This window comes from Chenopodium album, chromosome 15 (assembly GCF_948465745.1).
Source record: "Chenopodium album chromosome 15, dcCheAlbu1.1, whole genome shotgun sequence".
NCBI lineage: Eukaryota > Viridiplantae > Streptophyta > Magnoliopsida > Caryophyllales > Amaranthaceae > Chenopodium > Chenopodium album.
The window spans coordinates 10,140,063-10,166,392 of record NC_137848.1 but is presented as its reverse complement, the minus strand read 5'-3'; the positions used below and the strand labels follow the sequence as shown (position 1 = coordinate 10,166,392).

At 35.5% G+C, this 26,330-nt stretch overlaps 3 protein-coding genes across 3 annotated transcripts; all 3 read left to right on the top strand.

The window, feature by feature from the left end:
- The first annotated feature begins 9,803 nt into the window (after nt 1-9,803).
- Nucleotides 9,804-14,968, top strand: LOC145580779 (putative poly(ADP-ribose) glycohydrolase 2). Its single transcript, XM_081637885.1, has 13 exons — nt 9,804-10,318; nt 10,515-10,617; nt 10,851-10,935; nt 10,986-11,090; nt 11,199-11,283; nt 11,374-11,477; nt 11,567-11,771; nt 11,904-12,008; nt 12,567-12,685; nt 12,996-13,139; nt 13,746-13,914; nt 14,402-14,464; nt 14,756-14,968. The coding sequence occupies exons 1-13, from the start codon at nt 9,854-9,856 to the stop codon at nt 14,966-14,968; spliced, it is 1,965 nt and encodes a 654-aa protein (XP_081494011.1). The 5' UTR covers nt 9,804-9,853.
- Nucleotides 14,969-15,591: 623 nt separating this feature from the next.
- LOC145582914 (poly(ADP-ribose) glycohydrolase 1-like) lies at nt 15,592-19,454 on the top strand. The gene is made up of 9 exons (XM_081639968.1): nt 15,592-16,058; nt 17,087-17,196; nt 17,296-17,497; nt 17,578-17,682; nt 17,933-18,051; nt 18,185-18,334; nt 18,431-18,593; nt 18,800-18,862; nt 19,058-19,454. The coding sequence occupies exons 1-9, from the start codon at nt 15,609-15,611 to the stop codon at nt 19,223-19,225; spliced, it is 1,530 nt and encodes a 509-aa protein (XP_081496094.1). The 5' UTR covers nt 15,592-15,608; the 3' UTR covers nt 19,226-19,454.
- Nucleotides 19,455-20,663: 1,209 nt separating this feature from the next.
- On the top strand, nt 20,664-26,312 carry LOC145581863 (wall-associated receptor kinase 1-like). The gene is made up of 3 exons (XM_081638895.1): nt 20,664-21,558; nt 24,770-24,940; nt 25,074-26,312. The coding sequence occupies exons 1-3, from the start codon at nt 20,664-20,666 to the stop codon at nt 26,279-26,281; spliced, it is 2,274 nt and encodes a 757-aa protein (XP_081495021.1). The 3' UTR covers nt 26,282-26,312.
- The last annotated feature ends 18 nt before the right edge of the window (nt 26,313-26,330 follow it).

Here is a 26,330-nt window from a genome sequence, read left to right as displayed (position 1 = left end):
CCCAGTGGCCCAACCCCCCCTGCCCATATCCAAATCAGTCATGGGCTCCAAAACCTGCTGCATCTTCCTCTGGGTCACGGCCTACTGGGCCTGGCATATTGGGTCCCGCTCCGCAAGCTTACAGTGCTATGGATAATGGTCTGAATCCTTCCCCAACGCATATAGAAGCGGCGATGCAAATGCTTGCTAATCTCAACCGTCCTGATAATAATTATTATATGGACACTGGAGCAACATCTCACATGACGACCGATCAAGGTATTCTTTCTTCCTATGTTAATTCGAGCATTAAAAATCAAAACATTGTTGTTGGTAGTGGTGATTTAATTCCGATTATTGGTCATGGTAGTGCTACTTTGCCCACCCCATACCCTCCCTTTTCCCTAAACCATGTTTTGCATGCTCCCAAATTAATCAAGAATTTAATATCCGTCCGTAAATTCACAACTGACAATATGGTTTCTATTGCTTTTGATCCTTATGGGTTTTCTGTGAATGATTTACAGACGGGGGCCAACCTAATGAGATGTGACAGTACTGGTGACCTATATCCTATCTTTCCAACCTGACAAGCCACCTCTTCCGTCGCACATTCAAATTTTACTGCTCTCTCTTCCGATCTTTGGCATAATCGACTAGGACACCCTGGAGATGCTGTTCTTAGATCATTAAGTAGTCAAAAATTAATTGAATGTAATAAGGCTTGTAATTCTTTTTGTTCTTCATGTCCTCTAGGGAAACATGTTAAATTACCGTTTTATGATTCTATGTCGTTTACTACTTTACCATTTGATATTATTCATAGTGATATTTGGACTTCTCCTATTACTAGCTCTTCCGGTCATTGTTATTATCTATTGTTTCTTGATGATTATAGCAAATTTCTATGGACATACCCGATTGCAAAAAAATCCCAAGTTAAACATCTTTTTCAATCCTTTCACAAGGTAGTCCAAACTCAATTTGAACGTCACATTAAGACTTTTCAATGTGATAATGGCACCGAGTATGTCAATGGTACTCTTAAAGAATTTTTTGATAATCATGGCATGCTATACCGTCTTTCTTGTCCTCACACCTCTCCTCAAAATGGAAAAGCTGAACGACATATAAAAACCATAAATAACATAATCCGGACCCTTCTTGCTCATGCTTCTTTACCTCATTCTTTTTGGCATCATGCTCTAGCTATGGCCACTTATCTATTGAACATTCTTCCAACCAAAGTCTTAGGTTACAAATCTCCTACTCAAATTTTATACCAATGTGATCCAATATATTCGGAATTACGGGTCTTTGGTTGTCTTTGTTATCCACTTTTTCCCTCTACTACTATTAACAAACTGCAAGAAAGGTCCACTCCTTGTGTCTATCTTGGTCCCGCCCCGAGTCATCGTGGCTCAAAGTGCTATGATTTGTCAAATGGTAAAATCATTATTTGTCGGCATGTGAGATTTGTTGAGAACGAATTTCCGTTTTCCAAAGCTCACAATCCGAAATTTGAAGATTACGATTTTTTGGAACATAATCCACTAAATCACCCTCCTCATTTGCGCACAAATCAGCCCACTCCCTCTCCTCTTCAGGCCCAACCCGTCACTACTCCTATGCGGACTCCAGATCAGCCCACAAATTCCCCTCCCTTGAGAATTTCTGATCACTCACCAAATGGGCCACCTTCACCCCAAATCAGCCCAAGTACTGTCACACCTCACTCTCAACATGGGCAGCCCACGCTCCATCACACGCCCATACTTCAGCCACCATTTTCTAACAGCCCAGACTTCACTACCTCACGTAGTGATGGTCACTTTTCTCCAACCCAGATTTCACGCACCACCTCTCATATCTCCTCTTCCCATCCTATCCACATCGATGACCAGCAAGATCCCAATTCCCACCATATGACTACTCGAGCAAAAGTTGGCATTGTAAAACCTAACCCAAAATATTTTTCCAACCTAAACACGATGACCACTACTACTATATCTCCTATCCCAAAGGACCCGGTTAGTGCTATTCGTGACCATAATTGGAAAAATGCAATGTTAGAAGAATATAATGCTCTTATTGATAATCATACATGGGATTTGGTTCCTCGCCCCCCTAATGTGAATGTTATTCGATCTATGTGGATATTTCGTCATAAACGAAATTCTGATGGTTCTTTTGAGAGATATAAGGCTCGTCTTCTTGCTGATGGCAAGACTCGACAGCAGGGTATTGATTGTGATGAGACTTTTAGTCCGGTTGTCAAACCGGCTACTATTCGTACTGTTCTTAGCATTGCCACTTCCCACTCTTGGCCGATCCATCAGTTGGATGTCAAGAATGCTTTTCTGCATGGTAAGCTCAATGAAACAGTTTATATGTATCAGCCCATGGGTTTTCGTGACAAGAGTCGCCCTGATCATGTATGTCTATTACGGGGATCTCTCTATGGTCTCAAACAGGCTCCACGAGCCTGGTATCAGCGGTTTGCAGATTATGTCACCTCTATTGGATTTGCTAACAGTAAATCTGATAATTCTTTGTTTATTCTGAGACAGGGAACTGATACTGCTTATATTCTGTTATATGTTGATGATATCATTCTTACAGCATCTTCTGATCATCTCCGGACCCGTATTATGGATCTTTTGAGCTCCGAATTTGCAATGAAGGATTTAGGTCCTTTGAGTTTCTTTTTGGGCATTGATGTGACTCGTGATGCTAATGGTTTGTTCTTGTCTCAGAAACAATATGCTTCTTCTATTATTGAAAAAGCAGGCATGTCCAAATGTAGTCCTTGTGCCACACCTGTTGACACAAAACCCAAGCTTAGTGATTCTCATGATGCCCCATATGAGGATCCCACTAAGTACAGGAGTCTTGCAGGTGCTCTTCAGTACCTGACTTTTACTAGACCTGATATTTCCTATGTCGTTCAGCAGGTTTGTCTTCATATGCATGATCCGCGCAATGCGCACATAAGAGCCTTGAAGCGTATTATATGCTACTTACAGGGTACTTTGTCTTTTGGTTTGCATCTGTATAAGTCCTCCATTAATAAGCTTGTTGCTTATACTGATGCGGATTGGGGGGGATGCCCCGATACCAGGCGGTCTACTTCCGGATATTGTGTATATTTAGGTGATAATTTGATTTCCTGGTCTTCTCAACGGCAACCTACATTATCTAAGTCTAGTGCAGAGGCTGAATATCGCGGGGTTGCTAATGTGGTATCTGATTCTTGTTGGATCAGAAATTTGTTGCTAGAGCTCTATTTTCCTATTCATACAGCAACTATTGTTTATTGTGACAATGTGAGTGCCATCTACCTCTCTGGCAATCCGGTGCAACATCAACGCACGAAACACATAGAGATGGACATTCATTTTGTTCGTGAGAAAGTCGCTAAGGGCGAGGTACGAGTTTTACATGTTCCCTCTCGGTATCAGATTGCAGATATTTTTACGAAGGGACTTCCTCGGGTTCTGTTTGATGACTTCCGTGCCAGTCTTAGCGTTCGTGAATCTCCCGCTACGACTGCGGGGGTGTGTTAGAATATATGGCAAGCCATATATTATGAGTTGACTTTGTATATAACTGATTATAGTTACTGTATATTTAGCCTTGTTTATAGCCTAATTTCTAGCTAATTAGTTAACATGATTATCTCTTGTAATTTGTATTTATACCCAAAGATAATCAATGAGAAAGGCAACGATCTTATTACTTTCAGGTTCTCTAATTTATGGTTTCCATTGGAAATACTTTGAAAAACAAACAAATTTTGTACAACCCCAAGCTAAGTAATGTACTTCCTCATTTTTTATTTGTAACACAACCGTATGACACGTATGTAGTTTAGGGTAGAGATTATAAAATGTAAATGAATAAACTAATCAAAATAATTTTGACACGTAGTACTTATTTACTCTTCTTTATTATCAGTGTTAAAAAACAAAAGAAACTTTTTATATTGTTATTTATTAGGAAGGATATATATGGTGATTCAAGTGTACTTTAATTTAGTAATCGTATTCATAACTTTCAAAATACTCCGATCCCTCCATCCTACGCAAAATTATCATTTCCCTCTAAATAAATGCTTGTAAATATGATTCTCATTTTCACCATTGAATCAAGTCCTCTGTTTTTTTGTTTTTTGGACGGGAGAATCAAGTCCTCTTAAATATACTAATGCCTCGATTTTCACCCTTTATCTTTATTTTTTCATGTTACCAAAAATACTTGATAGAGTATATAATACATTTTTGGGCCTTAACTATTTAATTAAGCGTTTGGTTGAGTTGATCCACTAACATGATATTGGAGTCAATGTGACACGAAAGTCTTGAGTTCAAATCTCATCCACCCTCACTTTTTGGTTGAGTTGGTCCACTAACATACTCCCTCCATCCTACACAAAATTATCAACCTTTTTTTTTTTTTTTTTTCTTACTGATACACAAATACAAATATTTATGGTCAAATTTATGTCTCATCGCATATGCCAATCAAACTGTTGCATTAAAAACCGAGGTAGAAAATTTGACAAAATATATACGTAGTATAAAAGAGATTAATATAAGAAAAAAAAAATGATAAGAGACTCAATTCACAAATTTGCTAGAAATGGTTTAATCCAATAAACTCTCAACCCAACCCAAATAAATTGTGGCAGCTAGATTACCCATTCGTCAAAACAAGTCAGCAACCGTGTCATTTCATGGAACGATCCGTCTGCCTCCCTGCTTGAACAACTGACCTCATAGCTTTGATCATACAGCTCCTAACAAAGTCCAAACCATAGAATATTATATTTGACTTTTTCTTGGTCAACAAGAAAAGCCACCATCTTATGACTTTAATTAATTTTAAGTCCAATTTTATACTTTGTATCATTCAACGTTACACTTTATACACTTAATACTTGTATGTTGTATATCAAGATTATCAACTACTCACTACTACTATAAATACTCTCAAGGTAACGTAACATACATCCATATTTCACCAAACACTAATTCAAACATCCTCTACATTCAACAAGTTTATTTGTTTCCCTATACCTAACTAAAGATATACCATAGATATTATTGCACAATAATGAGTTTGAACATGATGAACAATTGTAACAAGAGGTTTGTTTTGTTCACTTTGGTTATCTTGCTAGCGTTTTCAAGCCTTGCTTCATCGGCGCATGCTATAAGGCTATTGTCCGAGGATAGTGGTGCCGCCGGTGAACATCATAGCCAGATTTACGTGAGGGCAAGATCTACTATGTCTTATTGGCTTGAACGACTGTCTTCTGGTCCAAGTCCTGGTGGTGGTGGTGGTCATTGACCGGTGATGATAAAATGGATTTCAAGTTCCTTCAATTCTTTTATTGTTATGTTTGTTCCTAGGAGATTATTCCTTTAGACACTTATATATGTATATATATTTACTTATGATGAGATTATATCACATCTTAGTTTTACAAAATTTAGCTATGTCCTTTAATTTAATTTGGTAGAGTGAATATTTAACTCTACCCACAATATTAGGAAGATTGTTCAAATTTATTATTGTACGTTAATTTAGTATTATAGTAATTTAATGCATAATAATATCTTCTAAGGTTGTTTATTTATTTTGTTTGTACTTAGCCGCCTATATTCATAGTATATTTTTAAGTCACTATGGTTTGTCATCTAAAATTTCACATGTAAACCATATATTTTATTGCATCAATGGGACGAGTTTTACGTACAGTATTCACACTGTACAATACAATTTTACTATGCATTTAATGTGATTTTTAAGTTATAAAAGATACATGTAGTGATGTAGGGTCTTCTTATAATTATCTCCATGTAAATTTCATATTACATTAACTATTTATAATTTCCAATTTCCAACTGTGGATCATTAATATGGTAATATATGCATTATGGAAGCATGAAACTCCAATTCTAATGATGAATAAAGAATGAAGGATGTAATTTTATAATTATCTAGTAAAGCATCATGCAATTAGTAACCAATTATCTATCAATATCCTATTTTAAGAAGATGAATGATCGTGTAAAGATGATGGATTGATTCAATCTAGCATGAAATAAACACGACATAGTATGTTATTGTGTGTGTTTGGTTGAGAGGTAAGTCGAGATGTAACACAACAAAATATGTCAAAAAAAACTCTTTTAAAAAGCTCATTATATGAGTTTTTTTGTAAAAGAGAACCTAGAGAATTACTCCATAGCTTCTAACCAAGCATCCAAAAAGAATATTATAACTTTTTTTTTTCAAGAAAAAAAAAAAAGAATAAAAAAACTCCTAATCTAACACCCCAAACAGACTAATTTTAAACCATTAATAAACACCAGCATTTTAAACCCAAAATTCTAAATTTTAACGGTTTGAACCTAAAATCTTCAATCTCCGTCATTATGGTAAAACGCTCAGATTTCAAATCAATCATTCCTTTTCTCCCGCCATTAAAGCCCCAACTGTCTGGCTCACTATCTAGCATTAGAGGTGTCAATTCGGATAACCGGATGGAGTTTGGGTCGGGTCTATTCGGGTCGAGTCTGTTCGGGTCGGATATGTTCGGGTCAAAATTATTCTTATAATTCGGGTCGGGTCGGGTCATATTCGGGTCATGGTCTATCGAGTCCGGGTCGGATATGAGTCGGATTAACTCCAGATCGGTTCATGTTCGGTTTGAATAAATTCGGATCGGTTCAAAACGGGTTTAACCGGGTTAATTTCGGGTCGGATGAATTTGGGTCGGGTTGATTTCGGTTCGGTCAAGTTCGGTTTTATTAAGATAAGGTTGGTCCGTTGATTCATTAAATTGGTCAATTTCAATTCAATTTCTTTTTGTGTTTGGCTGGATTTTAACCGAGTTGACCCAATTCATATTTAAATAAGGTTATTTTTAAACTAGAGTTATTATTGAGTTTTTACCTTATTATTGGGTCAATATCAAGTCATTCATGTATCATACGGAGTATATTTTATCGAGTTAAAAGAAGAGGTTTTAATGTTCAAGTATTAAAAACTATTTGTAGCAAATTTTAGATGAGATGAATATAAAGCTTAGAAAATAATTTTATATAATTGGTATATACATGAAGTAAACCTGTTACTCCGGATTATTTCTTTGTAGTAAAAAACGTAAACTTATTAATAATAACGGAGCAGTATAAGAACTTGAATAAAAAGGTCAAAAATTAATTATGGCCTGGTTAAATTCGGATCTGGTAAAAATCAAATCGAGTTAAAATCGGGTCGGGTTAATATCAGTTCGGGTCAAAACAGATCGGATTAGATCGTTTATTTGTCGGGTCAATTTCGGATCGAGTTGAGCTCGGGTCAGATCAAATCGGTTCGGTGAGAGTTCAGGTCGGGTCAAATCGGATTCGGGTTGAGTTCAGGTCGGATCAAATCGGTGCCGGGTTAAGTTAAGATCGGGTCGAATTTGGATTCGGGTTGAGTTCAGTTCGGTTACAGATCGGGTTTGGGTCTTGAATTTCTCGGATCAAATTGGATCGGTTACAGTTCGAAACGGATAGCTTTTTTCGGATCGGTTCGGTTTTGACACCTCTATCTAGCATGGCTAAACCACCCAAGTCAAAGGTCCGCAACTACACTCACGTAGGGTTTGAGTAAGAGTCGAGTAACTACTAAGTCATTTATAAAAAAAATGGGTAGAGGCCAAACATGTAGAATTTTTGAAACGCCTAGGAGGAAATGCATTCCAGGTGAGATGTGACAATCCCAGCCACCTAAAGGTTTCGAAAATTCTAATAGGCGATTCTTTTCCAATTTTGTTTTTATAATAACTTTTGATTTCGAACTTGGAATAAGAAAAATAATATCGTTGCGAAGTTCTAGATGCATTATGCATGTCTACTTTCCAACCTAATTAGAACCAGATCAATATATTTTCTAAAACTTAAGATATGGCCAAAATAGTGCAAAGAGTATTGGTTTCTGACCGAGCTTAGTATTTTGATCATATATATCTCCTTCGTTTTAAATCAAAATTAGGCTTATGATATATCATTGGAGAAATCCGGTTAGCTTTATTTTCGGGCCGCGATTATAAGAATAGGAAATTGGATTAAGTTTTGTGTATATCACAATTATTGTTATGTCTAATTCCCTAACATCGGTAATTGTCGAATGAGATTTTTATCAATGATATCGCATAATTATCAATAATCAATCAGTCAATCAACTTAATACTAAAAGCGAAACCAGTGATGACACATGTCATCCACGAGCTGAAAATTTTCCCTCCAATTTATTTTATATTATTTTTTTTTAATTTATTTTATTTTTTTTGTCTATCCTTCCTAAAAATTAAGTATTTATCGCAACGATAGGGTTGGTGCAAAGTTTAAGAAAATTATAATTCGTTTGATTCTTTTATAATTTACTCATGGTGAGATTAGATTACATCTTAGTTTTAAAAAATGTAGCTATGTTCTTTAATTTGGAAGAGTGAAAATTGAACTCTACCCACAGTGTAAGGAAGATTGTTCAAATTTATTGTACATTAATTTAGTATTATAGTTCCTTTGTTCTTTTTTTACTTGACCTGCTTTGATTTTCACACCACTTATCACCCCGGCCTCCTTTGACCATATGGTGCCAATTATGTATAAGGAAAAACATATTCATGTGTGAACTTGATATAATCGTCTTAATAAGTACAATCATACTATATAACTTTTATATATTTTACTCATGGAGAATTCAACTTATTGATGATTAATTAAAGCTATGCATTGACAAGCGGATAAATGAAACATGTCAAGTAAAAAGGAACGGAGGAAATAGCCTATAATATTAACTCCTAACCTAACATCCCAAAAAGGCTAAAACCATTTAAAAAAAAAAAAAAAAAACACACACACACACACATACACACACATGACTAGGGATGTCAATGGGGCGGGGGCGGGGCGGATATTAGCCTTCCCATCCCCATCTCCACCTAACATTTTCATCCCCATTCCCATCCCCACGGCGGGTCCAATATTCATTCCCATCCCCGCCCCGGCGGGTACAACTCCAAAACCATCCCCGCCCCACCCCCACTTAGATATCCATCCCCACCTAATACCCACCAAAGATCCGCTTAATACCTACCCAAGACCCACCTAATCTCCGTCTCTTAAATACACAATCCTACATAATTAATACGGATTATAATAATAAAAAAAATTCTTAATATTACATACATTTTTGTTTATAATATAATTGTAGTACAAAGTATTTATAATTAATATTTGATTTCACGTAATTATTTAATAAAACAGTATAAAAGTATATAATTTTTCTTTTAAAGATATATAGATGTGGGAATGAGGTGGGAATGGGGCGGGTACGAAGTGGGGCAGGGCGGGGATGGGGCGGATAAAACTTAAAATCCACCCCCGCCCCATCACCCATGGCGAGTATGGTTTTTATCCACATCCCCGCCTCACCACCCGCCAAACCGAGACCCATCCCTACCCTAGTGAGGCGGGAATGGGGCGGGTCTCCTACTTGACCCACCCTACTGACATCCCTACACATGACACATATCCTCCACGGGTTAAAAATGACAATCTTCAATTCTTCATTTATAAAACATGACATTATATATTATTAAACCCTAAACACTAAACCCTAATCATTTTTTTTACCAATACCAAATTATCAACAACTATAAATAAATCCCCAAACTATAAAACAGGACATTATATCATAATTAAACCCTAAACATTGTTAAACCCTAAACAATTTTTTTAATAACCAAAACCTATAAATAAATCCCCAAACTTTAACCCCCAAAATCTTGAATTTCCATCATCAATATTCAATCATGGTGGTAAAACGCACAGATTTCAAATCAATCCTTCCTTTTCTCCCGCCATTAACACCCCAACAATCTGCCTCAAGCTCAAGCTCAAGCTCGCTCGCATGGCCGAACCACCAAGTCACCGATGCTCTGCAACAACTCGCGCAGGGTCCGACTAAGAGCGGGGTCAACTCAGGCGAACGACTCTTCGCTGCAATTTCCCGGATCAGAGGTTCTCTCCCTCTTTCTTCCAAGGATCGATTGGCCAAATCTACTGCTGATGGGTTTGCCAAATTCTTCCGTGAGATGTTTCCGGAAGAACAATGTCGAAGATGGTTCGAAGATATTGTGCCCAAAATGGGGGATTTGGTTTTGCGATTGCCGGCGCTTTTGGAAGCGCATTATCGTGAATGTGATAGTGTTGTTCCTGGGGTTTCAAGTGGGCTTCGATTGTTGGAACCCCAGCAACTTGGAATCGTGTGGTATATTTGATTTTGTTCAATTCTTGTTGATTTATGGTTTTGATCACTGTATTTAGTATGAATTTTGGTTTTATTTATTTATTTATTTATTTATTTATTTTTATTTATTTGGGTGATTATGAATCTATGATTATATTTTGGAATTGATTGGAATTCTTTGTCGTTTCATGTTCTGTAATTGGTGATTGTGGCGGATTTTTTAGTTGGGTGATATTAAGTTTGGGTTGTATGATTTTACTGATAAACCTAAATATTGGGGTTTTACTGATTTTGTTCATTTCTTGTTGATTTATGGTTTTGATCACTGTATTTTGTATGAATTTTGGATTTTTGTTTGGGTAATTATGGTTCTATTTTGGAAATTGATAGGAATTTTTTGGAGCAATTGTTGTTCCATGTTCTATAATTGGTTATTTTGGCGGATTTTTAGTTGGGTGATTTTGATTTTTGATTGTAGGATTTTACTGATAAACCTAAAATATTGGGATTTTACTGATTTTGGTTTTGAATTCTTGTTGCGTATTTCTATCTCAATTCAGTGTTTGATATTATATGCAATCCATCCTTCGGTGTGAGAGATCAGGCATATATTTACTGTCAGTGGAACTGTGGAAGGAAGAACCTGTATAATTCCAATTGATTGCATACATTTTGTAGTTTATTTGTGTTTATAGGAATTCTGAAACAGTCTATTGCAACTTTAGGGGAAAATTTGTGAACATATCTGACTACACCCTTCTCTATGGTGTGTTCCTTGAAAAGACATTAGGCCAATTAGGGTAATGGTAATTTGCACAACGTTTTGAAATTCTTAATATTTGGAATTGCCTATTTCTTACATGTTATGTTGTCAAGAGATGGATTTTTTTATGTGTTATGTCTTAAAGTATCAAGATTTTCTCAGTAGGATTTATTGTCTTAGTGCTTCTGCAGTTCTGCTCCCTCCTTTTGAGGCCATCGTGCCCCTTGCTTGTACTTTCTCCTTTAGTTTCCTCGATCAACCTTGGGCGGAACAATATATGAAATGCATTTCCTAACAATACTATTTGTGTTTTTATGTAGGAGCTTATTGCTGCTTTGCTATCATGCTCATTCTTTTGCTTGTTTCCGACTATTAATAGAAAGGAAAAACGTATGAAAGCGATCAACATGGATCAAATATTTTCGTATGTTAATCACCTTTTCTACACTCTTTTTTTTTTTTTCCTTTCTTCAGAAAGTTACTTCGGATGGTTCTTTCTTTTGGTGTTCTCAGGAGTCTTCATGATAGCTATCATGCAAAGCAAGAGAACAAATTGAAGTGCATCACACATTATTTTGAGAGGATATGTTCGTCAAGACCTTCAAATTATGTTTCCTATGAAAGGAAGGTTCTTTCTCCAGAGCAGAACCCATCTGTTGTTCCTCTTCCTTCAACTAATTTTTGGGCGAACTCTGTGGCTCCCCTTTGTGAGTTTAAGGTAAATTTTATGTGGAATAGAATTGCATGATTTCGTTTCTAAATTTTTCTACGAGCCTATGGCTATCTCTAAAGTTCTGGACTTTCATTAAACTATGAAATACATGGCTACATTTTACCCTTTTTGTCAAAGATTTTCCCTACAGGCAAGATAGAGCACCATCCTCCAGGGTCTCTGGAAGTCGATTTTGCAGATGAATATATAGGAGGACTTGTTCTGACCAAGGGGTGTGTCCAGGTAGAACCTTCCTACTTTAAATGATTACCTGTCATTAAATACTACAGCTCTACAGGGGATATTCTGCATGACATTGCATATTAGATTTAGATTTAGATTTAAATTCAAATTTGAGTGTCTTTTTGTTGTCTCTTGGTATGGTCTGAAGCTTTAACGTATTATACTTTTTCCTTTCTTCTTTGATCGCAATTTTGGGGATTTATGTTTGCTAATGCACATTTTATCACTTTAATATCTTGCTAAGTTGTACTTATATTTTAGTAAAATTATCAAAATTTGATATATTGAAAGTTTATTTTAATACAAATCTAACATGATCCTAAATGACTATATTTTTTCTGACGTATATATCACAAGAGACGATCAGAAGAGTGTGTGAATAGTCATTAATGTAAAATTCTAAACATTTCGATTAAAAAAGAACGGAGGATATATTAGTTATATGTTACATGAAGGGGATATGGACAATTGTAGCCCACAAAGATCCTCCTTTGATTAATCTGCTGAGTATTGCTGTCCTGGCATATCTGATTTGATTTTTGATTAATTTCTTTGCAGGAGGAAATTCGTTTCATGATGAATCCTGAATTGACTGTTGCTATGCTTTTTATGCCTTCCATGTCAGAGAATGAGGCAATAGAAATGGTTGGTGCTAAAAGGTTCTCAAATTATAGAGGGTGAGTGCTGGTGGAATCTGATGTTCAATCTTTTGAGCACTGACATGCATGATTATGATGGTTCACAAATTGTATGAGCTTGTTGTTCATTGGTTCTGAGTAACCTTTCTTCCTTGAAAAGATTGACATTGTCTTTTTTACATTGTCTTTTTACTTGAAAGACCTTATCAAGGTTGACCGTTATTCTTTTATTAAAGTTATACATGTATTTATTGACATTTTTTTTTTGTTTTGGGTGTTGACATTGTATAATTTAATGGTCCCCATACCCATGCTTATTCCCATCTTGCATTTTTGCTGTTAAATGTAGGTATAATACTTCATTTCAATATGCTGGTGATTACATAGATAGAAGGGGAGTTGATGCTTTGCGGAGACGTGTGTCAAGAGTTATTGCAATAGATGCACTACGCAGGGCAGGAACAAAGGAGTATCAGAGTGAATTTCTCTTGAGGTTTCTTTCCTATTTGAATTTTATCTAGTAGTTGTACAAGTATACAAAATGTATTTTGCTGTGTCTTCTGTCATATTTTGAGTTAATGCAATATACAAAATGTATTTTGCTGTGTCTTCTGTCATATTTTGAGTTAGACACATGGTGTTAACTTATACGATTGTGGTGGCTGATAGTGGCAGTTGGGTTTCGTCTAAGAAAGGATTGAATGGTGGCACTGGATGATTTTCAAGTGTTATTGCTTTCCTAAACTTTTTATTTCTCCTTCCCCACACTTAATTACTTTTCATTCTCAATAGTGTGGTTTGGTGGGAGACTTAAGGACTTGATTTGACGCTACATCAGGTGGATGTTACATCCAAAGGATTTTGAAGGTAAGGTGGGTGTCCTTGTACTCCACTTAGGATTGTTGAAACATAAATTTTCAGTTAGTAGGTCTTTTTTCATTGGTCATTTGATACATATTAGGTGTGGTGCACAGAATGCTATGAGCCCATGACCAACTGTTTTCTCCCCCCTTTTATTCTTGGGGCATTGGGAAAATACTACTACGTGTTTTAATATTTTGTTTGCTGAGGTTGGTGACATAACTCTTAATTTTGGCAGGGAGGTTAACGAGGCATTCTGTGGGTTCCTGGATCATTCTGAGTATCTGCAGCACCAGCAACTGGTGCCTGGATGCAATGGTGGTATTGTCACTGGAAACTGGGGCTGTGGTATTTTTGGTGGAGATCCTCAAATTAAGTCAATGATACAGTGGGTTTCTGCATCTCAGGTGAGCCTTACACCACAATACAACAATTGCTTTATAGTCAATTGAATCTGCATATGACCCAGTGCCTTCTTTCGTTTCATTCTTATTTCCTTGGTGATATGACTTAGTCATTTTCTGGATAGACGAACAGAAAATGGAGGCTTTTGTCCCAACATAGAATTAATAATGCTACTAGCAGGTTTATGTAATAATACGTAAATTTTGATGGGTTGGCACATGTGCTGAATAAGATGTAGATACACCTATTATAGTGGATTTTGCTACGCAGAAGAGCTAAAGTATGAGTCAGTCCTAGTAGCCTGGATACTATGTTGTGAAAGACCCTGTTTAATGAGAATAGTTGTTTAGTTGATAGTGCCTCACTGCCCCCACCTTTCTTGTCATCTAGAAAAATGGGATGTAATGTGGTTGGGTTAATCCTTTAAGGGCGTTTCTGTTCTCTTTTTGATGAATTCTAATGTTTTATTGCCAAATTTCGACTTCACAGGCTTCCAGACCTTTTGTCTCGTACTATACATTTGGATTGGATAAAGTGAAAATTTTGGATCAGGTATCCGTTTCTCTTCTCTGGGTTCTTTCTTGGAGAGTCGATGCCTGAGTACCATTAACTTTACGTAATAGATGTTCTTTCTAACTATTATAGAGATTGATATCATGTCCCTTCTTGGATTTATGCAAAAAAAAAATTAAATCTATTTTCAATTTCGGTGTTCTTTATCATCTAATCTTGTTACTTCTCCTGTACCAATGCGTTTGCTTATTAATATTTGTATACAAATTTAGAATATTACTACAGTTCTAATGGCTATGATGTATCCTATGATATGTCAATGTGATGCAGGTGGTTGAATGGATTGTGTCTCAAAAATGGACTGTTGGAGACCTATGGAACAAGCTAGTTGAGAATGGTGTTCAGCGGGAAAGTATAAAGAAGATTGGTTTCTTTTCTTATCTGCTTCCTTCTCTAAAGGAAGAGTCTGCCAGCTCTTCCAAACACCGTCGTGGCAGTGATGCTGAATGGGCTTCTCGTGGCCGTGGCCGATTCAGGAAATGAACAGTGACAGTGGACTGGTGGTCTGATGGAAATTGGCAAATAATTCAGTATATAATTCATACAGTAAGTATGAATACGTATTTCCATAATTAGGTGCTACCCTTTTTTTTTTTTTTTTTTGTCGTAAATAATTCATATCAACTGAATAGATAGGCCTAGGAGTAAATTTAGCTGTTAACTGCAAAAAATGTGTTTGTAGTTGATGTTTCTATTCGAAGTGAAAATTTGAATAGAATTGATTTGTCTTAGAGTTGACTTTGATTTGAGAAGGTAAATAGATTTGGAATAAAATTACAAATTGAGCTGAGATTCTGAGACCGAAAATTGAAACTTGAAAGGAGTTGAAGGCTCTGCTAGATATGCCGAGAAAATACAAATTTCTCAACCTATTAAAAGGGCACGCTGGTCTTTTCCTATAAAAAAGATGGGCTATTTATGTTATTTCATCGGTTTAGTATGAGATTGGGTTTGATTTAGTCTTTGATTTCTAGAATAGGTCAATGGTTTGTGCTTTTTATTGACTCGGCAACTTTTCTTTGTTGGAGAATATTGATTTATTCTCATTTCTATTGATTGATGCTTATATATCCACCACCTTGGCACCTTGACATGGTTACTAAAATCAATAGCAAAACCATCAATGGAAAATCGTATCGATTTCTATTCAATTCTACCATTTCTCCCACCATTAACAACCAAACTATCAGGCCATTTAGCATGGCCAAATCAACCCTTCATTGATGCACTCAATTTGGTCTCTCAAGGGCCGAGTCTAAGTCAAGTTAACTCGGGTGCACGACTATGTACTACAATTTCAAAACTCAGGGATTCTCTTCCTTTCTCCTCTGATCAAGATTGTTTAGCAACATTTACTAGTAATGGGTTCAAGCGATTTTTTGATAAGTTGTTACCTAAGGACATAGCCATGAAATGGTTTGGTGAAGTTGTACCTTTAATGGCTGATTTGGTATTGAGATTACCATCACTTCTTGAAATCCATTATCAAAATTGTGGTGATATTGTACCTGGAGTATCTACTGGTCTTCGATTATTGGAGCCACAACAACCGGGCATTGTTTTTCTCAATCAGGTGTGTTACATTAACTTATACTCGTTTCTTGATGTAATTGTATGGTTTTTGGGTACTTAGTGTGTTTAACTTGAAAGGATTGCAATTACATTGTACTCCCTCTGTTCCTATTTGTTCTTTTCATCTCCTTTCGACACATTTGCTTATTATGCTTTCTTCCCTCCCTTCCTAGCTGTGAATGTTGTTGTTGTTGATGATTTCATGAGTCACTGTGCTTGAATGATGATGAATTATGGGTTTGTAAATCTGTGTTCATGATATGGAAAAAAAATGTGGCTTACTTGTGTATGTGTCTATATGTTTGTTGGCTGCAATGTAAATATTGATATAATATTCCATCTTTTAAGAGTAGTTTGATTTGGTCAGACTACACTAAAAGGATTATTAGGATGTCAGCAAGTGAAAACTTTGAGCAAGTCCACATAAAACTTTAAGCAATTCCACATAATATATGATTGACTCACCTCTGGAGTCTGGACTGATCTGTGTGCCTGTGAGGTGGTTACGGTCTCTCACCCACCAACCTTGCTCGCCTTTCAGCTCATTTCACAGGCCGAGGCCATGTCTTATGTCTAGAGAGGATCCTTCCATTGTTTTTTATACAATTTTAAGATGGACAGACTAAATTTATCATGTTATAGATATGTAAACTGAAGAAGTGCGCTTCTTTCAGAAATATATGTTGCGTAGTGTAGTAAAATAATTAAGGACTTGCAAGGATATTCATACACAAGAAATGAGAAACTGTTGTAAACTTGTAATTGAGAATTGAGACCTTTCTTGATTATGATGAATGAGCAGTTAGTAATATTGTAATTCACTTTGGCTAAATTTTTGGCAAGTTGGCATTACAAATTGTACTGTTGTACATGTGGCGTGTTTGCACCTCTGTTGTTTGATTATCTGTTATACTTACTATTCACGTAGTCAAAAGTGTGCATTAGAGACCACGTTGAGGAAACGAGGGTGTACAAAGTCTTGTTGTAAAAAAATGGATTTTCTAATGGCAAGACAGTGTTTTCATGTAGGATCTTATTGCTGCTCTGCTGTCATGTTCGTTCTTCTGTTTGTTTCCGACGGTGATTGTTGATAGATACGCCAATCTTATGCAGGCATTCAACATGGATCGAATGTTTGCGTATGCTTATCACTTATGCCTTAGTCACTCGCTCTTTTGTTGACATTACTTAGTTTCTAACTACTTACATTGGATGAATCTTTATTTTGGCGTTCTCAGGAGTGTTCATGATAGGTACCCTGAACAAGAAAACAGAATCATGTGCATCATACATTACTTTGAGAGAGTATGTACATCAACACCTTCAAACTTAGTTTCATTTGAACGGAAAGTTCTTTCGCTTGAGCAAAATGCATCTGTTGTTTCTCTTCCACCTCCTGTACTCTGGGCCAACTCTATGGTTCCCCTCTGCAAGTTTAAGGTAACTATTATATATAACATAGGTGCTTCGTCGATTTGAACCATGGGATATTTGGCTGATGTTCTGATTTTCTTTGTAAGGTTTTTACTACGGGTATGATAGAGGACCATCCTCCAGGGTCTCTTGAAGTTGACTTTGCAGACGAGTATATAGGAGGACTTTCTCTGACTGATGGATGTCTTCAGGTTGTTACTGAACTTGCTGCTAAATATTTTAAGGCACATCTTGTATGACATAATTTACATTGCGTATGTATTTAGCTTATTATAGAATTCGTGTCTCCTTTACATGCTCAGAAGCCTTGTTTATGTTATGTTTTGTTATACTGTAAAGTGTGAAGTGTATGCTATTAGTGCATGTTGTGACAAAGCTAAGGACTTTCTTTTGTTAACTGATGTCCTTGAGAATCTTACTTAAAACTGGTGGTGTGCGCAGGAGGAAATCCGGTTCATGATCAATCCGGAACTGATTGCTGCCATGCTCTTCTTGCCGGCCATGTCAGCAAATGAGGCAATAGAAATTGTTGGTGCTGAAAGGTTCTCAAATTATAAAGGGTGAGAGTTATTGATGATATGCTAGCTATTGATGACAAGTTTTTTTTATCTTTGGACTAGCCAGAATTTCCCTTATTACATGATGCAACAGGTATGCAGGTTACAATAATGTCGAATCCTTTCTTTTGTGTAGGTATGATGCTAGTTTTCAATACGATGGGGATCATGTGGACAACAAGGGAATAGATTCAATGGGAAGACGTATGTCAAGAGTTATTGCAATAGATGCATTACGCTTGGGCAGGGGAGGAGCTGTACAGTATAAGCATAAAAATCTCTTGAGGTTTGGCATCGATCTTGTTTATTGTAACTACTACGAATAATTCATAACAGAGTTTGCTATGTATTCTGCTAACAAATTGTAACTTTGATTTTGCAGGGAGGTTAACAAGGCATTTTGTGGCTTCCTGGATCATTCCAAACATCAGCAGCAGCAGGCGCCTGATACTGATGAGGGGATTGTGACCGGTAACTGGGGTTGTGGTGTTTTCGGAGGAGATCCTGAAATCAAGTCGATCATACAATGGATGGCTGCATCTCAGGTGAGTGTACACGACATAAGACATAAAAGTTTTATGATAGCTTTTATGACATCTGATTCTGTTTCAGACTTTCAGTTGGTTAGAGGGTTGCTCGAATATTTACATAAGGAGCCTCATATAGAGATGAAGACTATGTAGTAAAATAGTTTATCATGAACTCTAATGTTTTACTTCTAATACATATTACAATCAATCTTCATTCACAGGCCTCAAGATCATTTGTGTCATACTATACATTTGAATTGGAAAAACTGCGAAATTTGGATCAGGTATTTTATTTTTGAGAACTACTTTTCGCAGATCTAGTTACTCCTATATCATATCATAAAGTTTGTTTATGAACTCAACCAAATAACCAAATTAGACTGAAAACTGATATATTGTTAGACCGAAACCTGAAGCACAATTTAACATTTTTGTTGGCCTTGATCAATGTATCCTGTAATCTGTTATATATTATGCAGGTTGTTGGATGGATTGTGTCCCGGAATTGGAATGTTGGAGAACTATGGAACAAGCTATCTGATTATTGTAGCAAGCGGGCGAATGGAGAAACAAAGCTTGGCTTCTTTTCTTATCTGATTCCTTCTCTACAACAAGATTCTGGTAGCAGTTCCAATTATAGTCACTGAGCTATTTCAGGACCGAGTGCTTTATTACAAGGGCAACCTATTTTTATTTAGTTACTTACAATAAGTCTTTTGTAAGGCGAGTTTATTACGTAAATTTTATTTTAAGACGCTTGATTTAAGGGTAACGTAAACAATTTTTATGGCAACTTTAATCCCTTTAGAGGTAACTTTTAATTTGTATTGAACTTGATTGAATTTTAATGTGTAATCTACAATTGATACATGCTATGAAGGTTATTATGATTAATCAAATACATTATAAGTTTTTTTTAGGGTAAAATATATGTTCGGAAAATGATACCTCTGGTTGTATATAAAAATAAATTTAACCCGTCGTACAATAATTAATTTAATGAAAGTCCGTCTTAATTAAGAATTTGTGTTTCCCATATTTGCAAAAAAAATTAATAAATAAATAAAATAAAATAAAATTATTATATGTGATTAAAGATGAGTTGTTTTACTTTATGACTTTATGTATGTAACGTTAATCTTAAACAGTTAAATGAAATGTGTAATGTGTTACATTGAAGATGATTGAGTTGTTTTATTTTATTATGTAAAGTTAATTTGACTGATGTTACCATGATTAATATACATTATTGACTTATTGTGACACTATAAATATTTATATTATCTCATATTCGATCATTATATTCAAACTTTTCCAACCTATAATCTCTATTTCATAACTCTATCATTTACAAATGGTGTTGAATCATTTGAATTAAGGACAAGTAATTTGGAATAGCTCATATTCAAAGTGCACCGTGCAGTGTAACTGTGGAGCTCATCATGCATGAGCTGCAAGCTAATAAAGGACTAGCCTTTAAAATAGGAGTAATAAATATTGTAAATGTTGTCCTTTCTACCATGGTTAAGGCCAAACTGGCTTATATTTTTAAATTGTATCAAATTCTATAAAATAGCTGAAATTCTTTTAATTTTACTACTCGTATCCAAAAAACAAAAAAAAAAAAAAAAAAAAAAAAAAAAAAAAAAAAAAAAAAAAAAAAATCAGTCAACAAACAATTCAAAATCATTTAATTTGACCAACGAAAGTACTATTGATTAACGACCAAAATCAAACAAGATTTATGGTATAATTAAATCTAACCACAACATGGTTTATAATAATAATAATCATTTTATACTTTATACTTTAATTGTGGGACTTTTTATAAAAATATTAGTAACAATTTCAACAAAACCAACTATTGCTCGCTGTGCCAACGAACATTGTTTTTGTAGTAGGTGAGCTTTTGAAATTTTGTCCTAATTTTTTTCTTAAAAATAGTTATGAAGTATATATAATAAATTTATTTTCCAAATAATTAATAATTTTGTTAAAATAAATAGCTTAATTTAATCAAGGAGTATGTACATATATATACACTTTTGACCTTTAGTTTTTGGGTTAGAACAAAAATCATTAGCCATGAGCTATCCAACTCATATTCATCTCACACTAATTCTCTTGTTTTGGGTGGCACGAGGTGCAATAGCATCACGGCCGCCGCCACCACCGCAAGTCCTGGCTCCGCATTGTCCCGATAAGTGTGGAAACGTTAGCGTTCCATACCCCTTCGGGCTGGAAGATGGTTGTTACTACGAAGACCCTCATAACAATTTCAAAATATCGTGTGATCGTACCATGACACCACCAACGGCCTATTTTGGTACAAGTTTTGCGGTATTCAACACGTCCGTACTTACGGGTGAAATATGCATTAGACGTGACATATCGTACGATTGTTACAATAAAAATCAATCCAACAGTAATTACAAGGCCTTAGTCAACATACGAGGGTTCACGATCTCTAGTACTAATAATTTGTTAATTGCCATGGGGTGCGACACTTATGTTTGGTTCACCGGGGTACGGCATGGTAAGCCGTACCAAACCGGTTGCATGACTAAGTGTGGCACCCTAGACGAAGTCTCCGATGATGCGTGTAACGGGGTTGGCTGTTGTATAGCCTCGCTCCCGGATGAAGTGACCAACATATCGACTACAATTGGAAGTTATTCGAACCATAGTAGCGTGCCGTTCAGCCCGTGTAGCGTTGCATACCCGGCCGCGGTGAACGAGTACAGGTACAATAAAATGGATTTGACTAGGGACTTGAAATTCTTTAGAGAAAATAGAGTTCAGATTCCTGTAGTTTTTAATTGGGCAATTGGATCACAAAATTGTTCAGTTGCACAAAAAGATGGGAGTTTTTTGTGTAAAAGTAACACGTTATGTGTTGATCCACCTAACCAAGAAGGGTATCACTGCAAATGTAAGGATGGATTTATAGGGAATCCTTATCTTCCTCAAGGTTGTGCAGGTATGATTTCTGTACACCTTAATTAAATTTTTCTGGTGTTCTTGGTTTCATTTCAAATTTTAAGTACTATTCCTTTAATTTATTGTTTCATTGATGACTGTTACTTAAAGAGGAGATGATAATTTCAAAGATATTTCTACTTTAAGATGATAATAACCCGATACCCGAAATTACCCGGCCCGATGAACCCAACTCAAAGTCGACCCCACCCGAAATGATCTGATCGGGAGTTGACCCGATCTAATTTTAACCCGAATTGTTTGACCCGAACAAACTCGATACTCGAAACGTCCCGAACTAAAAATACCTGGTGTCATAAATAACTCAATTATTTCATCTCCAACCATACTGAACTCACAAACCAAATAAAATTATCGATTTGAGCTTGATCTACAATAAGCAACACAATATGAACGACCCGAACATACTCAACCCGACCCAAATATACTTGATCCGAACTTAACCCAAAACCTAAATTGACCCGACTTAAATGACCCATTTGCCAGGTCTTAAACAAATCTGTTACGGATTACTCCATATGAATATATAAGACTATATTTTTCTCACCCACTAGGCTAAAAATAAAAACTTCACTTTGCACTCATTTTCGTCTTAAAATAATTGCATGGATAAATTTCAATCTCAATCTAATATGGTCATGAATATGATTCATTGAACACCAAATGTAGGCAAGCAATGTAGCTGCGTAGAGGCCACATGGCCACTTGGTTTAGAAAAATAGCATTCATACGTAGTATGGCTTAGCTTAGCACAATAGCACCCACATGCCCGCTGTTTTAGTTAATATATTATCTTCTCTACCTATATATGGAGGTGTCAAAATTGAACCGACCCAAAAAAAGCTATCCGTTTCGAACTGTAACCAATCTGATTTGATCCGAGAAATTCAAGATCCAAACCCGATCTGTAACCGAACTGAACTCAACCCGAATTCGAATTCGACCCGATTTGAACTTAACCCGGCACCGATTTGATCTGACCTGAACTTAACCCGAATCCGATTTGACCTGACTTGAACTCTAACCAAACCGATTTGATCCGACCCGAGCTCAACCCGATCTGAAATTGACCCGGCAAATAACCGATTTAATTTGATCTGTTTTGGCCCGAACTGATATTAAACCCGACCCGATTTTAACTCGATTTGATTTTTACCCGATCCGAATTTAACTAGGCCATAATTAATTTTTGACCTTTTTATTCAAGTTCTTATACTGCTCCGTTATTATTAATAAGTTTACGTTTTTTAGTACAAAGAAATAATTCGTAGTAACAAGTATACTTCATGTATATACCAATTATATAAAATTATTTTCTAAGCTTTATATTCATCTCATCTAAAATTTGCTACAAATAGTTTGTAATACTTGAACATTAAAACCTCTTCTTTTAACTCGATAAAATATACTCCGTATGATACATGAATGACTTGATATTGACCTAATAATAAGGTAAAAACTCAATAATAACTCTAGTTTAAAAATAACCTTATTTAAATATGAATTGGGTCAACTCGATTAAAATCTAGCAAAACACAAAAAGGAATTGAATTGAAATTGACCAATTTAATGAATCAACGGACCAACCTTATCTTAATCAAACCGAACTTGACCGAACCGAAATCAAGCCGACCCAAATTCATCCGACCTGAAATTAACCCGGTTAAACCCGTTTTGAACCCGATCCGAATTTATCCAAACCGAACATGAACCGATGTGGAGTTGATCCGACCCATATCCGACCCGGACTCGATAGACCATGACCCGAATTTGATCCGACCCGATTCGAATTATAAGAATAATTTTGACCCGAACAGACCCGACCTGAATAGACCCGATCCAAATTCCATCCGATTATCCGAATTGACACCTCTACCTATATAGCTCCATTATTATTTAAGGTAAATTCAATTAATTAGTCTAATTAACTTCAAATAGAAGTTCGTTGCTAGTATAATTTTTTTTTAAAATAAAGTTGGAATACAACAAAATTATGGGTAAGGTGTTTTAAAAAATTACAATTTTTTATTTTTATTTTTATTTTGTATTACTACTAGATTAGTACCCGTGTATATTGCACGGTAGTGATAAGTAATTATTTATTTTTTTTTTATCTTTTTTTATTTTATTTATTTTATTTTTTTTTTGGGAAAAAAAGTGTTCGCTATATATATTGAGCTTAGATTAAAATGATATTTAGACAATATATATATATATGTATAATGTGCTTATATGTTTAGAGTGGAAGTTAGAGAAATAGTATCTATATCTATCAAATATTGTTGAATTGGGAATATCTAAAAGTAGTACATAGTATATAACAAAATTTATGCAAAATTCAAGTTTTGGATTTTAGTTTCATACCAACTTGGTCCTAAAAAAAATAATAAAATAAAATAAAATAAAAACTGGTCCTAATTTCTAGCAAGTAAAATGAAGGGCAAAAAAATAAAATAAATAAAATTGATGATATTAACATGTTTTAATTTAGTAATAATTAATAGATTCTATTAATATTTTGTTTTTCCAAGGATTTTATTATAATAATTTTTTTTTTAAGATTATAATTATTATAATTGACCATATTGTGTTATAATTCTCTAAAAATTTCTATATTTTAATTCTCAATAATTTTAAAAATCGAGCATGACTTAAGGTTATCTAGTTCTCTCTCTACAACGCTAAATATTGATTTGAGAAGTCAAAATATGCCGTTCAATATAAATTTAGCATTTGCCGCTTAAACTTTGGACAGTAGCTAACTAGCTAATAAGTTATTATGCTACTTGATAGTCTAATTTATTTCTACTTGTAATACTTGATTTAAAAATTGTTTAAACTAAAACCAATTTCTACATATGAGGTCACATTTTGGTTTCAATGGGCTCACCCTTCCCATTTTATTTATTGTTTTGGTTAAGAGTGTTTTCTACACTCAAGTACTCAACTAATGTCTATATTATATTCTACGAGTAATAAAAATTTATTGTGAATCATGTAAGGTAGATATGCTTAAATGTGTTTTTATTCTTTTTTTTTTTTTTTTTTGTTACTAACACCAAAATGCAAGCTTCTTTACTTCATTTATTCGTATCCTTTACAATTCTTTCTTATTTAAAAATTGGTCATAAAAATTTTATTAATAAAAGCAATTATTAGCTTCATGAATATTAAATTTCTTACATTTTCAGATATTGATGAATGCAAGGAATCTAATGATTGCGAGAAGCCAGAGTATTGTGTCAACCAAATTGGAAGTTATGAGTGCAAATGTCCAAAGGGCTTCCACGGGAATGGGACTAAAGCCCAACCTTGTAGTTCTGATAAAAAGTCTTGGATCATACCCGTTGCAGCCACAGCAGGTAATAAAGAACTGACTACTTATTTTAAGTGTCGTTATCTCGTGACATGTAATAAGAATGTTTGTGTTTTAAATAAAAGTAACAAAGTGTGTGTGCTTAATTTGTTGATTTTATGATTTTGGCACGTGCATAGGTGTAGCGAGTGCTATGATAATTCTACTTGTAGTTGGATTTATTCTATATTGGAAAAACGGAAAAATTAAAAACCAACAAATGCGAGAAAAATTTTTCCGGCAAAATGGGGGTTTACTTCTACATCAAAAACTCTCGGGGCGAAAGATTGACGGGTTAAAGGTATTTACGGCACAAGATCTTGAAATAGCAACGAACAACTATAGTGAAAAATATGTGATTGGAAGAGGAGGTTTCGGCATTGTTTACAAAGGAATTTTAACCAATAATAATCAACATATCGCGATCAAAAGATCACTCAAGGTGGATCCACGCCAAGTTGAGCAATTTATCAATGAAGTTCTTGTTTTATCACAAATCAACAACAGAAATGTGGTCAAGTTACTAGGTTGTTGTCTTGAGACCGAAGTACCACTATTGGTGTACGAGTTTATTACCAATGGTACGTTATATGACCACTTAGTCGATGCAGTGAAGGCATCGATTTTAACGTGGAACACACGTCTGAAGATAGCTCTAGAGGTTGCTAACGTGTTGTCGTATTTGCACACCACAATCTCAACACCGATTATTCATAGAGATATGAAGTCAATGAACATACTCTTAGATGATAATTACACGGCTAAGGTAGCCGACTTTGGAGCTTCAAGGATGGTTCCGGAGGACAAAGGTGAAATAGCCACAATGGTACAAGGAACATGGGGGTACTTGGATCCGGAGTATATGCAAACAAGGAAACTAACTGAAAAGAGCGATGTTTATAGCTTTGGTGTCGTGTTAGCAGAGCTAATAACTCGAAAAAGGGCAATATGTTATGATAGGGCCGATGATGAGACAAGTCTTGCTATGCACCTAATCATTCAAATGAAAGAAGGTCAATTGTTGAGTATTGTTGACAAAACAATAGTAAGTGAGGGTACAATCGAGCAAATACAACAAATGGCTAATCTAGCTACGTGGTGCTTAATGGTCAAGGCCGAAGACAGGCCGAGCATGAAGGAGGTTGCCATAGAGCTCGAGACGATAAAGAGACTAGGTTCGCAGCCGTCGTGGAGTAGTAAGGATGGATCGTTTCAAGAAGAAAGTGTTAGTGACTCATTGCTCGAAGGATATCCAAGATCGGGTACTACTACTAGTGGTTGTAGTAGTAGTATGGAGGTTGACTTGTATAATCCACGTTTAGATTCAATTTTAGCTGATGGAAGGTAATTAATTATCATGTATTAATATGTAACTAGTGAATATCCCGGACGATACT

Bases quoted from the DNA above. Each gene is read 5' to 3' on its own strand.
- LOC145581863 (XM_081638895.1), top strand. From the start codon at position 20,664: ATGAGCTATCCAACTCATATTCATCTCACACTAATTCTCTTGTTTTGG. The intron at 21,559-24,769 runs GTATGATTTCTG...TTACATTTTCAG, and splicing joins TCTTCCTCAAGGTTGTGCAG to ATATTGATGAATGCAAGGAA. The intron at 24,941-25,073 runs GTAATAAAGAAC...GCACGTGCATAG, and splicing joins ACCCGTTGCAGCCACAGCAG to GTGTAGCGAGTGCTATGATA.
- LOC145582914 (XM_081639968.1), top strand. From the start codon at position 15,609: ATGGAAAATCGTATCGATTTCTATTCAATTCTACCATTTCTCCCACCA. The intron at 17,498-17,577 runs GTAACTATTATA...TTTCTTTGTAAG, and splicing joins TTCCCCTCTGCAAGTTTAAG to GTTTTTACTACGGGTATGAT. The intron at 18,335-18,430 runs GTTTGGCATCGA...TTGATTTTGCAG, and splicing joins AAGCATAAAAATCTCTTGAG to GGAGGTTAACAAGGCATTTT.
- LOC145580779 (XM_081637885.1), top strand. From the start codon at position 9,854: ATGGTGGTAAAACGCACAGATTTCAAATCAATCCTTCCTTTTCTCCCG. The intron at 12,686-12,995 runs GTGAGTGCTGGT...TGTTAAATGTAG, and splicing joins AGGTTCTCAAATTATAGAGG to GTATAATACTTCATTTCAAT. The intron at 14,465-14,755 runs GTATCCGTTTCT...AATGTGATGCAG, and splicing joins AAGTGAAAATTTTGGATCAG to GTGGTTGAATGGATTGTGTC.